General features: G+C 40.9%; 1 protein-coding gene across 1 annotated transcript; it reads right to left on the minus strand.

The window, feature by feature from the left end:
* Positions 1-987: 987 nt before the first annotated feature.
* Positions 988-16,991, minus strand: tm7sf3 (transmembrane 7 superfamily member 3). Its single transcript, XM_075472193.1, has 12 exons — positions 16,746-16,991; positions 11,966-12,120; positions 7,434-7,584; positions 7,078-7,198; positions 6,059-6,230; positions 5,769-5,946; positions 5,601-5,687; positions 5,070-5,150; positions 4,786-4,938; positions 4,569-4,669; positions 2,214-2,376; positions 988-2,134 (listed from the first exon to the last, which is right to left on the minus strand). The coding sequence occupies exons 1-12, from the start codon at positions 16,831-16,833 to the stop codon at positions 1,881-1,883; spliced, it is 1,704 nt and encodes a 567-aa protein (XP_075328308.1). The 5' UTR covers positions 16,834-16,991; the 3' UTR covers positions 988-1,880.
* Between the last annotated feature and the right edge of the window lie 467 nt (positions 16,992-17,458).

Here is a 17,458-nt window from a genome sequence, read left to right on the forward strand (position 1 = left end):
GATGAATCCATTTCTTCCATTGATTACTATGGGAAGATATGAGATCACTGGTAGAAAACATGGACCCGCTTGGAGTCTCTATTCAGCTAATACTTTACAGGCAGACAGAGAGATATCAGTACAGCAGTGGGACTACGGTGCTTGTTAACAACAGATGGTGTAATTCTGGACATGTTACTAAGAAGGAGTGTCTCTGTACCTTACATATTACTTAGTCAAACCTGGCCAATAAAGCTGATTCTGATTCTGATATTGAACTGTTGGCTGTGAGTTTCTGTCCATGTTGTCTACTGAGAGAGTTCACCTGTGTTAGCTGCTGTGTGTGACATCATCAGCTGAGTTGCCAAGTTACTGATGTCAACCTCTGAAGCCATCTTCTACACTTTCCTCTCTGCTACAATTCAACTTTATACATTTGTCAGCTAATTTGTATCTTATTTTGTATCCATAACAATAGCATGTGTTTAGTAATAATTAATACTGCAACACTATCAGTGCATAAAGGACAAGGGAGCAAGTATCCACTGGATACCTGTGACCTTTGATCCCTGAGATGGCACTCCAACAGTATTTCATCAATAAGAATGAAATGAAAAATAAATTAAATCCCCTTCTGTTAAAATTGTCTTGAGGACTCCGTCTTGAATGTTTTTCACTCTGTAGAGTAATGGACTCAAAATAGTTTGGAAATGGCCTTATAATCCTTCCCAGAGTGATGGGCATCAACAATTGTGTCTCTAAGATCAGTGCTGATGTCTTTCCTCCTTTGCATTGTGTTAACAAGCACCTGAATGCTTTGTGTTTCACATACCGACTCTGCTTTGGCTTAGTTTTTGTTCAATAATGACAGTGTAATGTGTCACGTATTGTTGTTCACCTGTGATTGCATTTACCAGATATCTGCGACCAATATGTAAAACCTCACATTGTTTGTTACATCACTGTAGACATACACAGACACAGTCACATATTACAGAGAACAGAAGGCAGGTTTTTACCTGTAGGGATTTTATTAAATATCAAAACATATTCAATTAAAACGGACTTCATTTTTTTCCAAACATGTCAATGTTTAAGATTTCTCAAGTCCAGATAAGTCAGCTGTATCTTAATAAAATAACTCAGTTGTGGGCTTAAAATCGAAGTCATCAGTAGTCTAAAAGCTGCGTGTGAAAGCCTGCAAAATGTCATGACACACCGACTCAAGTTTCAACACATTCACTAATGATCAGCACCTTCGGAGCAAGAGAAATTAAATATGTTTATGTTCATTGTGCAAAGTACAAAAACACTGACTGGACCGCCCCAGTTTGGACCAAAAGCAAAAACCAGCAGGAGGTTAAAACATGGGGGAGCTGTATAAAAAAAAAAAAAAAAAAAAAAAAGGCAAAATCTACTGCGTTAAGTCTTACTTTGTGATCAGTTTTTCAGTCCAAAACATCAGATCATCACAGACTTAAAACTGTTGGTTTTGAAACTTTAAAAACAATGCTGGCAGGAAGAATCCAAACTTCCAAAGCTAAAAGGCCTTAAAAGGTAGTGGTTTGTGATTTTTAGTGCAAACAGTAAAATAAGCAGAGAATCAATGCAGCCATTAAAAGTCAGTGAAAAGACTTCCGCAGTTCTTCCCCATCATTAAAAATGTCATTCAAGTGTTTAATAAAAGTGGTGTTAGTTGTCAGTCGGTCATTCTAATGCGCTTCCATCAGCAGATCCGAGTCACGTTTCAGTGATGGTCAAGAGGAACGCCGTCTCTCAGGAAGCCTCCCGTTAACCAGCCTGAGCGTCTCTGCTCAGAAATCCACCACCGGCATCTTCTCCTTCCTGACTGCAGCTAAGACTGTGTGTGTGTGACCCGCCTCCAGTCAGAGGGTGTTGGTTTACAGAAGCAACGGTGTGTGTTCTCCAACCGGCTCCCTCCGCTGGGTGAGCTGCCGCGCTCGTTCGATGATGCGGCCGGGCAGCGAGGGGAAGTGGTGGCTCGGGTCCAGGACGTTGGTCTTTCGGCGCTCACGCTCTTGCAGCCACATGAGGTACGGGCTGGGGGGGAAGAACGGCCGGGAACGCTCGCGGGAGAGCTGCAGGACAATGCCACCCACGCCGAGCACCACCCACACTGTGATCATGGCGTAGTCTGGGTGCAGGGAGACCGTATATTAGAATGAGCCACCAGCATTACGGCAGCTGATATTCAGGTTAAGGGGTGAACTCACCGATGGTTTGGAACGGCACATCGGTGAACGCTGCACTGAAGTTGTTGTTGAGGAAGCGTTTGAGGATGTTCAGAGTGATGTAGGACAGGCTGGTGTAAATGTAGGCGTTGATGGCCAGAATGACGGCGTAAGCACCGACGACGCCACACGTGGTGATGTTCCCCTGAAACACGCAAAACATCACAGTGACAAACTGTTTCTAAACTGATTTTTCTCCATTTATGAGCTGTAACTGTTAAATGGAGTGGCATCTTGTGAAGTAAATACAACATAAGTAACTAGATATACACAAGACCAACTCCAAAAAAGCTGTGACAACATGTAAAATGTCAATAAAAACATAATGAAGTGATTCACAAACCTTATAAACCAATATTATGTTCCAAATAGAACATGTCTCAATAAAGCTGGGGCGACAAACTGCTGGGAAAGTGAGCTCCAGCAACGTGTTTCAGCTAATTAAGTTGATTGGCAACATGTCAGTAGCATGACTGGTTAGAAAAAGAGCAGAGAGTGGCAGAGTCTCTGCCTGTTGAAAAATTGAGGAGTAATTACAGATTACTGTTCCTCAGTGTAAGATTAAAAAAAAAAAAACTTTGAATCTTTTGATGCTGTTACATACTGTAGATGTAAATGTATTTTATTTATACAGCCCTATACAGACAATCCTTACAATGTACCAAAGTGCTTTATAGCAGGTAATAAATAAAGAAAAGAATAAGTAAAAACAAATAAAAACAATAAAAGAACAGTGAAAGCAATAAAATACAACAAAATCAAATAAGATAAAAGTGTCATCATACTACTTGAGAATTTATCATTTGACTCGCATATAAAACAGGTTTCTAGGACTGCCTTCTTTCACCTTCGTAATGTTGTTAAAAATCAGGAACATCTCGTCTCAGAGTGATGCAGAAAAACTAGTCCATGCATTTGTTACTTCAAGATTGGACTACTGTAATTCTTTATTATTGGGCTGTCCAACATTTTCAGTTTGAGAACTAACAGGAGAGATCATATTTCTCCAGTTTTAGCTTCTCTTCATTGGCTCCCTGTTAAATTCAAAATAGAATTTAAGATTCTTCTTTTCACATATAAAGCTCTTAATGACCGAGCTCCATCATATCTTAAAGATATCATTATAAGAGTTATCAGGCCCCTCTCTTGTGGAATAAGCTGCCAGTAAATGTCCAGGTAGCAGACAACCTTTCCACTTTTAAGACTAGGCTTAAAACTTTCCTTTTTGAGAAAGCTTACAGTTAGGGATTGTTCAGGTGATCCTGACACATCCCGCACTACAGGCCTAGACTGCTGGGGGGCCTCATCTGTCACACCTTTCCTCCCTTTACTCTCTTTTTCCCCCCCATTTAATTTCTCAAATGATATTATGTACATGTGACATTATTGTGGTCATTAACTTGTGTTTCCCTGTTCCAACAGGTATCCTCTGAATGGTGTTACAGTGTTTCTTCCCCTCTTTTCTGTCTTCTCAAACCCCAGCTGGTCGAGGCGGATGGCCACCCTTCCTGAGTCTGGTTCTGCCAGAGGTTTCTTCCTGTTAAAAGGGAGTCGTTTCTCTCCACAGTCGCCTCAGGCACGCTCAGGACGGGAGACTGGACTGAAGACTGAAGCTAGGAAATTGTTTTTGAATTGGCTCTATATGAATGAATTGGATTATTTTGAAATGAATTATTACAATGACTAGAACTTGAATTGGACTATATTATTTAAGTGACTTGAGATGACATTTGTTGTAATTAGGCACAATAAACTGAATTGAACTCATCTCGATTACTTGGACTTCGGAAAGCTCAACCAGCTGCTTCCACATTCAAATAACTTTCCTGCTGCCATGATTACGCATTATTATATTTAACAGACTATTGTTAAATAAATAAATATATTCATGAAATATCCCCATAACTTTATTATATTTCCATTTTACACAGCATGCCACCTTTTTGGATGTGGGGTTGAAGAGTTCACAACAAAAAAGTGAAGCCATGGTAGTTTTTTTTCTTTTCTGTTGGTTTGCTCTTATAAATGTTCCGAACGTCATTGATTTTACCATTTCCGTTCATGTGTAGTTAATCGTGCAATCGTATATTTGACATATTAACAACTTTATAAGTTTTATCCGTGTTGCAGTTATTTTAGTCCATTAACTCCACAATGTTCAACTTGTGTGCCTCTTCTGAACCAAGTTAATTATTTGTTTTGTGTAACTATTTATGTGACAGTCCTGAAACCATTGTTAACCACCAGATGGTGCCATAGTAAAGAGCATCGAGCACCAAACACACACACACGCGCGCATGCACATCCTGTTGTGGGCTGAAGTGTTAAATCTGTTACCTCTCTGGGCCACCGCACAAAAAACAGCGGAACAATGATCATAATGCTGCAGAACGTCACCCAGAAGACCACGTTTGAGCTCCTGAACACCTCAAGGTCACCTGAGGAAGGCCAAAACATACAAAAACATGTTGTATTGTAGGTTTAAATGTTTATATTGCAGTGTCAACTTGAGCAGAAATCCCTGCTTTCCAAAACGAGGCTGACTCTTCCTCACCGAGTGGAGTGAATAGCACTGTGGAGGCGATCAGGAAACCGAGCATGAGGCCAACAACGACGATGCAGGCCATGACGGAACCAAAACGCCACCAGCTCATCACCAGGAGGACCCCGCCCACAACACCCACCACTGCTGATAGGGCCAGTCGGACTGGAGAGAGAGCGGCACACACACAAAGATCACTGCTGATGGCTGAAATTTTAGTTTTAGTCACTAATGTGGAGGCACCAGTCAAAGAGACTTCCTGTGGCTTTGGTTGTGAGAACTGACTAAAATCTTACTTTCATATTCCAGCTCTGTGGTCCGTGTGATGAGGACAAAGAAGAAAAACGCTGCGAAGCTGAATCCCATGCAGAAGAGCTCTGTGTGATGGGAGGAGATGGAAACGATGGACAAGAAAAGACAGAATAAAGCTTTCAGAAACCCTCCATGAGTGTGAAATTTATGAAAACCAGAAGCAAACAAAGTCAAAGGTTCAGTTTAGGACAAACATTTCTGCCTGGCACACGAGGATGGCCATGTGAGGCAACACGGGCGCTTTCTGATAAATAATGTCACAAACACCTCGTGGAAGTGAGGATCTGTACCATACTGAGGCACGGCTTGGATGTGCGGCATTTTTACGAGGAAGTTAAAAGTTTGCTGACGCAGCTTCTGACCCCACTGACCTACTCTGCTGGCTGGGCCTGAGGTGAACTGTGACTGTTGTTTATAGAAGATAAGAAGTTAAAAATCCAAAGTGCCTAAAACTTTGCTTCCACAAATGCAAAAAAAACCAAAAAAACGCCACATTAACAGGGTGAAATACTCACCACATTTGAAGAATCGATGGCCGAAGAAGCAGACAAACAGGCCTGCCAAGCCAGTGATGGTGAAAAAGACTTTTGTTGAGATCTTTCCTGTAATAAACAAAAATAGAAAAGCTCTTTCTATGTTGTTTTTCTTAAACTGGTGAGTCGTAAGATGTTTGAGGAGCTCACCGAGTGTCTGACAGCCATCCAGAGTGGACATGAAGCTGCAGGCGTAGGTGTGAACGGGAACGTAGGACGCCGACGTATTCAACACCGGGTCTCTGACCACGACTGAGTAGATGATGCCCTGACCGGGGATGGAGTTGAATGCCGCCATGCTTCTATCTGTGGAAGGCAGCGTCATGACCTAAAGGAAGCAACATTCAACATGCTGCTCTCATTACTCGAGGTCAGATGGGACATTAAACAGCTCATTGGGAATGTTTGAACATAAAGTCTGACGTGTTGATGCGGTTTACCCGTCTGCCGCTTGTCATCATGCCAGTGATGTCAGCCACTGCCTGAATTCCACTGAACAGGCTGCGCTCCGATAGGTCGTTCTCAGGCAGGAAGTACTGGTAGACGTCGTACTGCAGCCGCCAGCGGGTGCCGCTTCCTGTCGATTCATCGCAGGGTGGAGCAGTCTGACTTCTGACAGAGAGGACGGACAACAAGAACATGTTAATCTATTTTCTAGTTTTACTTTTAATTAGTAACAAGGTTGCGTGCAATCTAGCTCTGTAAAACGGAGCACGCTGTTATATTTCAGTTATATGACAACAGTCCATGACCTCTTTTTACTTGGTGAACTTTGTCACCACACATTACAGATGTAAACAGGTACAACCAGCTGGCACGCTGGGTCAGAGAAGCTTCTTGACGCTTACCTTTTCCCCAACAGAATTTTAAAAAAAAAACAATCAAGCAGTGAAAAGAACTTTTTTCAGAAAAAGTTTTCTTTTCCCGAACCGACACCTGTCAAACTGAACTTTGGGAGACATTTGCCAAACAATCAATAAACCAACAATATCACATGCCTTAAATTAATCTTAAGGACCAAGATTTCCCAAAGTCTTTCACTGAAAATGACTCATTGAAAATATTTCTGATGACGCAGTTGACCAAATATCAAATATATTCTTACATCTGTAAAAAAAACATCAGAAATGCCCGTCACTACTATGACCAAAGTAGAAATCCCTTCAGTTCAGTTTACTCATTTATCTTTGAGTATTCCTCATTTCAGAGGGACAAACCCTCGTAACATGGCTGAAAAATATCAAAACGATCAAAGAGAAATGGTCATCAGGCCATCAAATAAGTCAGTCCAGTTAGACGTGTCAAATAGGAAGAGTTTCTCATCATGTTGTAATCTAATTCTAAACATGGCTGCTTCAGGATGTCTTTGTGATGCAGTCTGCAGACGGTTTGAGAACAAGGCTCAGTAGATGCCATCTATTTTGGCGCCTGCAACTGAAACAGCAAAACAGGAAGTTACCTCGCGCGTCCTAAATTTGCCGGCGCGAAACGGATGGTGGTCTCGTAGATGTTGTAATGGATGTAGATGTTTGGGTCCACATCTAGGTTGAACTCCATGTTACAGGCTCCGGGGACCGGATCTAAGAAAAAGTCATTATTAGAGGCTGTAGTGGGATGACAAAAGAACATTTCAACACACCAGAAAGACACAGGAACAGTCAAACACAATCAGTGCAGCAGCTCGCTCATGGTCTGCATGAGTCGAGTCAAAAAAATCTAAATCAACTGACACTTCCTTCTCAGTTTGTGGCGAGGCTTCTTGTGTGACCGATAGGGTGCAACTTCCTCAAACGAGTCAGAGTGGAGGCTACTTACCAGTGCTGGAGTAGGGGAGGATGACGGCGGTGCCCGCCACAGTTTCACTGTCAGGAGAAGACAGGAACAAGGAGAGTGACGTCTGGTCTGGCTGGAGAGCCGACAGGAGAGCTGAGTCCACTGCTGTCATAGACATACCCACGCCTGGCATCTGAGCCACACAGAGAGATCAGACACCCCCAAACACTTTAGATCGGATCACTTTATAACAAAAACTCCAAAGTCATGAGAAGATTCCTCTTAGGACGAGACGACCTGTGGAAATTTCTCTTAAAAATGTAGCCTGGTTGCAACTGTAACTTTACTTTGCTAAAAATCCAGAGTTTGAATGCATGCGATTGTTGAAATGTGAGCTAATTAACTCATGTCTGGCCAGTGTTTCTGCTCCTTTATCACATATGTATCTACAAACCGCTCTCGCTTCGTCTTTTCGTAGTAGCAATACCAAAAAATGACTGATGTTTGCCACAAACTTGAATACCCAGCTGTTTCAAGCAATTACTAAACCTCTAAAATTAACGTTTGTGGCCATGTTTTTCCCACTGGGCTGAGAGCCCCACTGACAGGGAGGTGGCGATTTAAATGGGAGTAATTTAACTAGTGGTGGGCCGTTATCGGCGTTAACGTGCTGCAATAATTTGAGAGTCTTATCGGGCGATATAAAAAATATCGCTGTTAATCTGTTCTCAAAATTGGGTTGGGAACTGGGTCAAAATAGGTAAGCAAACTGTGATGACTTTTACCTTGATATTTTAGCTCGGGTGTAGGCCGATGTACTTTGTCTGCCGTTATGAAAACAGAAGAACGCCACTTTGCAGAAGCCTGTGCTAGGCAGTTTATGGAGGTCGGGAATAGTTCAAGTGTCGTAAAATGGTGGGACATTTCAAACACAGTCCGGCCAACGCAGACGAGCTGAAAGTCCAGCAAACCTCCCTTGGGCAAGTTCAGGAGCCGCTCGTGCAAGATGTTCCAACACGGTGGAATTCCACCCTCGAGATGATCAAGCGCGTGAGGCGCAACAGAGACGTACTGCACACAACGCTATCTCAACAGCAGCACCATCTGGCCCTCCCAACAAGTGCTGAATATGAGAAGTTGGCGAAGCTAGAGAAACTGCTGGAGCCATGCATGTGAATAAGCTGGGTTAGTGACTGGTAGAAGAAGGAAAAGTAGCGCTTGGACTGATTAACAAAAAGCTACTGATGTAAACCTTGTAGGCTTACCGTACTAATTTCCATGTTTAACTGAATAACCCGTTTAACACAAGTACATTTTATTGAGCATGTTTTTTTTTCTTCACCAAATATCAAAGTAGAACAGCTTTCTCAAGCAATCAGTGATGGGTTTTGGAAACAGGAAATGAGCCCCTGGTTTAATGCACCCCCTGTATTAAGAAACCCTATCTCAAAGACTGATTTTTAGTCATTACTTGGGTAGCAAGCATATTCTGAATGAGCCATTTTAATCTAGATTAATCTAGATTAATTTCAAGATTTCAGTGAGATTAATCTAGATTTAAAAAATTAATCTATGCCCACCACTAAATTTAACACATTTCTACCAAATAGCGGTAAGAGTGCTCTCATTTTGGAGAATCACATGGTTTCCCCAACCGGCAAGCTAAAGCTTAAAACTACTCAAAACTTTTAGAAGGTAAAAAAAAAATCCTGTTCTGAGGAGAAATTTTATCTTTAAGTAGTCCATCGGGAAATTGTTTTAATCTACAAATGCATTCTGACTGCTGACACTACGGAAAAAAAAAAGAAGAGAAAATCCTTATAATAAACTGGAATCTGGACAAGTGGAGGACAAAAGAAGAAGTCTATCTACAGCAGATAAACAATATCTGAAAGTGATGTCCTTAAGAAAGAGGAAAGAATCCAGCAAAGACCTGAGAGATGCATCTGGACCTTTAGCTGATCCAACTACTGTTGGCCAAAGCCTCATCAGAAATGGTCTCCATGGAAGGGTGGCTGTCAAGAAGCTATTTTTCAGGAAGGGAAATAGGGAGAAAAGCCTGAGCTATGCCAAATGACACAAGAAGTGAACTGAAAATCAGAGGCAACAGGTCTTATGGAGGGATGAATCCTCCCCAGAGCCTCAACATTATTGAAGCAGTGTGGGATCATCTTGACAGATAACGGAACAAAAAGACAGCCAATATCCAAAGAAGAGCTTTGGGATGTCCTTCAAGAAGCCTGGAGAACTATTCCTGAAGACTCCTTAAAGAAACGACAGAAGGCTTGTCTAAGAGGGTTCAGGATGTATCGAAGAAGAAACGGGCTCATACTAAATATTGACTTTCAAGCTCCTTAGACTTAGACAGTCTTTACTGTCATTTATTTATTTATATTATTTATTTTTTAAATGTACATTCGCAATGTACATTTGAACGAGATTTCGTTGCAAGGCTCCAAGAAGACAGTAAAACAGTATAAATATAAAGTATAATAAAATTTAAAAGAAATAGAAACAATAAAAATATATGACTTATTTATAGAAATAAAAATAAATAGACAGTCTAAGTAGTGCAATAGAGTTCACAGTGTCCATGTAAAGTGACTAGTGGGGTGGGTTATTGGGAGTTTAGCAGTCTTATGGCGTTGGGGATGAAGCGGTTGTGGAATCTGGCTGTTCTGTCTTACCAGAGGGCAGCAGGGAAAACAGTCCATGATGGGGGTGGGAGGGGTCTTTGATGCTAGACTGAGCCCTGGTCAGTCAGCGTTTGCAAGCAGTGTCATGGATGGAAGGGAGTGCTGTACTGATGATTCTCTAGAACTGTTTAAACAGTTTTTTCTGTTATATACATGTTTCAATAAATCCCTGCACCTATTTCCTGTTTTCCTGGAGGTAGAAAGGGAAATGAGGGGCACCTTAAGACCTTTACACAGAACAGTATCTGCAGTAAAAAGAAAAAATTTAGTTTGCCTTCACAGTGCCTGCAGTATAAAAACATTAAACCTTAATCATTGAAACGGCACCTGAACCTCAAAATTTTAATCATCATACAATATAAACCACAAGCAAAACAAAAACAAAAACAGCAACAGTGTTCCAGCCTGAGTGTTTGAAACATGTCTGTTCAAAGGAGCCCTGCACCACCAGCCCGGAGGGAGGAGCTCTGAGAGCCCCACGTGGACACAGCAACACCCTCAAGTGCAACTGCCCGTATAATAACCACAGTGTGAAACTGGCCATGTTCAGGAAGATGGTGCAAGAGTGGGCATAGTGTGGTTTCCTCTGACTGCATCTGCCATGGCGCACAGGCAGAGCCACTTCACACTACTGTCAAGACAAGCTTGTCACCGACAACATGGGCACCAATAACCAGGACAAACAACAAACATCAAAAAGAGGATGCAGTGGTTTAGTCGTACAGTACAATAACATAGAGAACAGAGGAAACTGGTGAAAGATAACATAAATTAGAAGTATGTGGTTTGCTCATCACTTTTGTTTGACCTCTATGCGCATCTGCTTGAAAGCGCCTCCTTCTTCCTTTTCTGTGGGCAGGTTTGGTGGTTTTGGTCTGTGCTAATAATCTGCTCTGTGCTAACAATCTGCTCCGTGTAAGCTTTTCATGCTCGCTTGCGTCAGCTACCTCCTTTTTTTCTTTTTAATAACACACTTCCACTGAAGCTGAAAAAAAAAAAAAAAAAAAAAAAAAAGACATAAATCACACGAGTTTGTTTTTATTCTGCTTCCATCACCGGGGTAAAGTAATAACAAAAAAATAAAGACAAACTAAATTGGGCCCGACCAAAGCGAGCCGCTCGACTGAGACCTCTGGGGCCGACGCCAGACATTTTTCTGCCCTGTCTGCCACTCATGACCTGTGGACTGTACATCAGCTGACTGCGACTTCTCTCAGGGGGTCAGACGACTCACAAAGCCTCATTCATTTAGCGGTGGCAGCACTAACTGCCTGCTCCCACTATGAAACATGCCTGTAATTTCACATTTTTACTGTGTCTCCTGACCGTTGACATTAAAAAAAAAATCATTCAGCTGAGGAGGTGGACAAATTGAGGAGAGTAAATGGATTTGTTTAGCTGATATAAGTGAAAACTGGCATCTTTAACTCTTACCCTCACCGAGCTTTCATCCAATTCCCTTAAAGGGAATCTGTGGTTTTGTTTTTTCCTGAAAGAGCTATTTTGAAACCTTTCAGGGAACCACTGGACAGACCACACACAAGTCATCCAAGCAGAAACGCTCAGTCGCTCATTTGACAGTAAGCCAGCGCTGCATGACCTCCATTTTCCTTGCATTCATTAGATTAAGCTGTTTACTTAATTTGATGCTGCATGCATAAAAGCAATAATTTGTTTGGAATACAGCGAGCAGAATCATGAAGGCAGCTTCCAGCTCTGAATCATATTTTCTGGGTTGCTGATTTTACTTTTCAAATCATAGATTAAGATCTATTCCACTGCAGCCACTAAGCAGTGAGGCTCTGTGATACTTTTACTCATCTGACTGCATCTCATTACAGTGAATGAGAAGCCCGTCATATTCTCAGACTTTCTCACCCTCGTGTAGGAGAGCGTGGCGTTGCGGTGCTGCGTGTGGAACTGCAGAGTGATGAAGGCGACCTCTGGAGGGATCCTGGACACCACGGCCTGCACCGTCTCATTCTGCGAGACGTTTACGTTCTGGAACGTTCCCGGAAGGAAAATCACCCGGTCTGAGACACAAACAGACAAAACAAAACGGATTTGTTTCCACGTGTCACATGACTGTGCTGGTAAACAGATCACAAACGACTCAGCTGAAGAGTCACTACACATCCCGAGCTATACGGGCGCCTGCTAATCTAACCCACATGTTCTGGACATGGCCTGCTCTGATAAAATACTGCTCTACAGTTTCGAAAACGTTATCAGAAGCACTCGGCATCGACTTCCGACCAAATGCAGCGGCAGCCATATTTGGTGTAGTGGGCCAAAATCCCCCCATAGAGAGGAAAACGACAAGGATATATTTGGATCTGCAATTTTACGTGTGTGCAGGAGAGTACTGTTACATTGAAAAGTGTCTTTGTGGCTAAATGATTTGATGCAGTTCTTACACTTTTAAGTTTTAGACTATCGAGGTAACCTTAAAGCCATTCCCGAAACCCATTAGTAATTTCTAAGCTCACAATGTTTTAACATGTAGACCCGAATGCTTTGCTCGTCTTCATTTCCTTGTCCCACATCAATGTCTCATTCTTTTACATTTATCAGATGAGGAACAGATTGGTCCCTCTGGCTTCTCTAACACACCACTTCCTTTGTTAATGCTGTTTATGCTCACAAGCCTACATAACATTGCATACGTGGTGTGTTTATTGTGTAATTACTAGGGCTGTAGCGATACAATAATCTCACGATACGATTCGATACACTTACATCATTTTCTGGGTGTAAAAAAAAAAAAGGGACAGTGTGATTAGACATGAATCATCGCTGATTGGACTGGTGGTCCAACCTTTGAACCGGAAGGACAACACAGCCAGACAAACAGAAACAAACGAACATGTCACAAACGTGAGAGCTATGGACTTTATACAACATTTTTATGAACTAATTTATCACTGTTTTGTATAATGTGACCCCCTGGCATTGTATTATATTACCTTAATGTTCTGTGTTTTCACAAAGAACATTAAGGTACGTCTGACTTTTCAATAAAGTTTGGTTTAAAAAAAATAAATAAATAGATTTAAAAAACAAAAAACAAACAAACACACCAAAAAAAACAATACTCGCGGCTGAAAAATCGATACTTTATTGGTAAACGAATTATCGATATACATCGCAGTATTGATAAAATTGATGATAATTTGATGATATGCAGATTAAATACTGATCTTTACGTATATGCCTCAGAATCCTAGTATATGCGTCTGCATGTACAGTATGTATATTCATATATATGTTTATGTGTAATAGTATTATTGATTTTCTTTAGCGACTGCTTCCATGGTAGAGTGTACTCCTTACTGAGGGAAGGGAGGGTAGCTTGTTCTGCTATAGTTAGGTGGAGGAAAGAAGGAAAAAATAGAAATATCAATGTAGATATGTTTCCCAGGCCCAGTTCCAATTCCAACCCCCTGGGTCATTCAATAAATTTTTAAATACCCCCCTTTCACTCTCCCAAATGTAGCGAATGCATATATATTAACCTCCTTTGTTTTAAAGTCTGAATAATTAGCAATGACCTTTAGTGTCCCAATGAGTTAAGTCCATATTTGTGGAATCTAATATCTAATCTGGTATTTGTGGAAAAGTGGCTATCGCTTTAAGAACCAAACAAAGAGTCCTCCTGTTTTTGGAGTTCATCAAAAAGCAGTGGAGACATGTGGAGGGAGGCACTTCAGTCAGATGAAACTAAAAGAGAACTTTTTAGTCGCCGAGGAAGACATCACATTATGCACTAACCCAACACCCCAAGAACACCATCCCCACAGTGAAGCACGGTGGTGGCAGCATTATACTGTGGTGATATTTGTATTAGCAGGGCCTGACAAACTGGATGGAATTGAAGGAATGGTGGATGGACTATGAACTACTTTATGTAATGCTGGTAAAAATGTTATATTTCACCCTGACTACAACTTAATTTGATTGTTTTGGTAATAAACAATTTACATGCTGAATGGCACGATGAGATGCCAAAACAGAAACAACATCATAGTGCACTGCATTCTGGCTAGCAATAGCCATCTTGGTAACTACCATAACAAGTTCAGGAAGTAAACAAATAAGTCATTCGAGGAGAAAGTAAGAAGAGCAGAAGGTTTATTGTGACAAGTTGTCCAGAGAAAATAATAAAAAAAAGAATGCTGCCCTTTATAGAATTGTGAAATACATTTTATTTCTATGAATTTTTACATGGTTATTTTGTTAGTCTGCAACTATGTACTGCAGGAAAATGCAGTTATCAGACTGAGATCCAACATCTGCAAGCTTAAATGACTTGGATCGGTACCGGGGACTATAGTTATCTCGAATGGGACGTTGCTTATATCAAACATTCCCAATGAGCGACTACAGGAAATCAACCCACTCCGAACCAACAGATGGCTGATGAAAGACATGGAAAGGAGGTTACACCTGGACTGGGCGGCTTCCCTGATGTACATTTTGTTGATGAAACTATCAAAATGCTGCGTGTCAGAATAAATGTGATCCTTGTATTCAAGGAGGCTATATAGAGCGGTATCATTTTACTGGTGAAGATGTCACATGGAACTTCTGAAAGAATTACAGGTCCTGTGTTGAGGGCATGAAATTGTGGCTCAGACACCTGTACTGAATTGAAAAGAGCTACAGCTCCTACGTTTAGAAGGATAAGGTAAGCTTAAACTCAAGAAGGTGATGATGACAGAGCTCATACTTCTTCAAATGATCCACACTGATATAACCATCACACTGGATTCTATCACAATCAAACTGAACTCGTCAAGTGTGTCTGAGCACCAATAAATGCACAAAAGTGCACTACTTCAGGTGAACGAGTCAAGTGTGAGGGTTGAAAATCTGCTACTACACTTTGATGTGTGGTCTTCCATAAAAGATAGAACAAAGCTCATGATACTGAAATATTCAAATATCCTGCCATCGTTTGATAAATTAGGTAAAGTGCAGCAATAATGAATGATAATAATTAACTGCACAGGGTGGCTTTAATAGAGTGATAGAACAAAAACAAAACAACACTTAAAATCTCGTAAAAACTGCTAATCTAGAAATCCACCATTTTGACATTCAAAATCATCTCTGGTCTTCAAACGATTTTTGTCAGAACACCCCTTGATTAGCCAATATTAATGAACAGCATGTCTTCTGATCATCTGCTTACATCACAGCCAAGTTTTTCCTTTTAAGTTATTTTCCCCTGGCGAAAAACGGTAATAATCAATTAACTACAGAGTTCTTAAATCTCCTGCCTTTCTCAGAGGAATGTGAGGAAAAGCCCTGAGCCTTTAGCAAGACCACTTCAAGTGATCATGCGGCAGCAATGATCCAGCAGTTAGATCTGACAAGCATGTGTAACTTGACCAGTAACTTCAGAAAAGAAAAACAAAAAAACATTGCATTTCTGTTACAAAATGTCTCTCAGTGGCTACTCTTCATTGTGTGGCACACATCAGTCAACTATATGATTTTGGCAGGTATCACCTGTATAGCTGCTTTTAATGTTAGACCATGATGGTGCAAATTTCAAACCTAAATTTAAAGGCAACATCGACAGGTTCAGACATTGGAGACTTGTTGCATTTGAGCTTTTCTGTCTGTTTCTCGCACAAAGAGGAAGAATAAGGGAGCTAATGCTCGGTGAACGTGTTTCAGTCTGCATGTGTTGCCTTTTCCAGACTGTCTGAAGGGTCGGACTCCACCTCAGGACTGACCTACGGCCTCAATCTTTTTTTCTACTATGGGAATAAACGGGCAAATATGAGGGATGGGTAGAAATCCCATTCCAAATAAGTTCCTGTTGAAATAAACAAACTAACTTAAATTTGCTCTGTACTACAGAAAACTACTCACAAAGTGATCTGACTGAGCTATACTGGCAGGCATCATTGCCTACTCGTGCCTTACAGCTGACATTTTGCAAATCTGTAAATGCTGACTCATTTTATAAATTATTAAAAAAACTATAAGAAGAGTACAAGAAAATGAGCGAATAAAAGGATGCATGTGATTTTACCTTACTTTTTGTTTGCTTGTGAGGACAGTTCTGATTTACCAGACAGATTAAACGTCTCACCGTTGCAGTTTTTCCCGCAACACACACACTTCATCTGCGTAGAACCTAAGCTCTATTCTATTAGACAAACCTTAACATAACAATTGAGCTTTAATGAGCCAAAACCAGCGTTTTACTCTTACAGCTTCAGCTCATGTACGAACACAAGATTGATATTGCACTACACTTAGGCTAACATTGGCTTCAAATTTATATCTAATGAATATCGTGTTTTTTTGTAGGTACCCACAACACGTTGCTTCAACGTGTGTAAAAGAGACAGTCTCTTCACAAGTTTAAACACAGGTAAACTCAACTAATAAAGTTTTCTGTTTGAAACATATTCACACTGAATAAACATTTGGGGTCCTTTTTTTGTCAGCTAGCCACAGCTACACAAATTTAAATGTGAGCTCCAGAAATCACAAACCTACCAACTTCCTTGTTCAGCCTTTAACTAATATACAGCATTGCAGATATTAATTTTAAAGTTCCAGGGGGTTAATCAACAGATAACGAAAAGTTTAAAAAAAGTCAAATTATATACTAGCTAGCTCTCGCCATGATACTCACTTTCCACTTGAGCTTGAACTTCGCACACCAGGGAAAGAAACAGCAGCAACGGCCAACAAATCCAGCGAGACATTTTCCTCTGTTCCATTTATCCCATAAAAGAACTATTGGATTTGCCAGAATTTCAAAATCATTGGAAACCTCGCAGTCGCCTGTGTCTTTGCCCCAGCAACCATAAAAGCGACATGCTGGACTGTAGTTACGGGCATTGTGTGACAAACCTCAGCCCTGCTTCTCTCCCCCTGCCGCTCTGACGGCTCAACGACAGTTCCTTCAAAAGCTCGTTCCAAGTCCCGCGATATCTTAGCCCCTTTCTCAACCAAGTATTATTAATAATTAAGACTTTGCAGAAGAGTCTTACTGAGATTAAGAATTCGTTCTTGATTCTTTTTATGACTAGTTGTTCGTCATTTGATGTTACACATACAGAGACATTCTTCAGTTGCCGGAATGAAAGCCATAATTCGAAATGCTTTTTAACACTTATACTTGGCCTCTGCGTCTTGTTAAGATATTTTGTTATAGACTACATAGCGGGTCAAGAGGATACAGTTAAGACACTGGGCGGTTAATTGGAAACTATTTCTATAATTGTTAAAGACAATCGGCATGAAGAATTACTTTATACCGCCCCAGATTCTCAAATGTATGGGTCTGCTGGCTTTCCATTCATTTATCCTTAGTCATTTACAGTCTGGAATTTGTTTCAAGTA

This window comes from Odontesthes bonariensis, chromosome 8 (genome assembly GCF_027942865.1).
Source record: "Odontesthes bonariensis isolate fOdoBon6 chromosome 8, fOdoBon6.hap1, whole genome shotgun sequence".
NCBI lineage: Eukaryota > Metazoa > Chordata > Actinopteri > Atheriniformes > Atherinopsidae > Odontesthes > Odontesthes bonariensis.

Bases quoted from the DNA above. Each gene is read 5' to 3' on its own strand.
- tm7sf3 (XM_075472193.1), bottom strand. From the start codon at position 16,833: ATGGAACAGAGGAAAATGTCTCGCTGGATTTGTTGGCCGTTGCTGCTG. The intron at 6,231-7,077 runs GTAACTTCCTGT...CCTCTCTGTCAG, and splicing joins GCAAATTTAGGACGCGCGAG to AAGTCAGACTGCTCCACCCT. The intron at 2,377-4,568 runs GTAACAGATTTA...TGCGTGTTTCAG, and splicing joins TTGTGCGGTGGCCCAGAGAG to GGGAACATCACCACGTGTGG.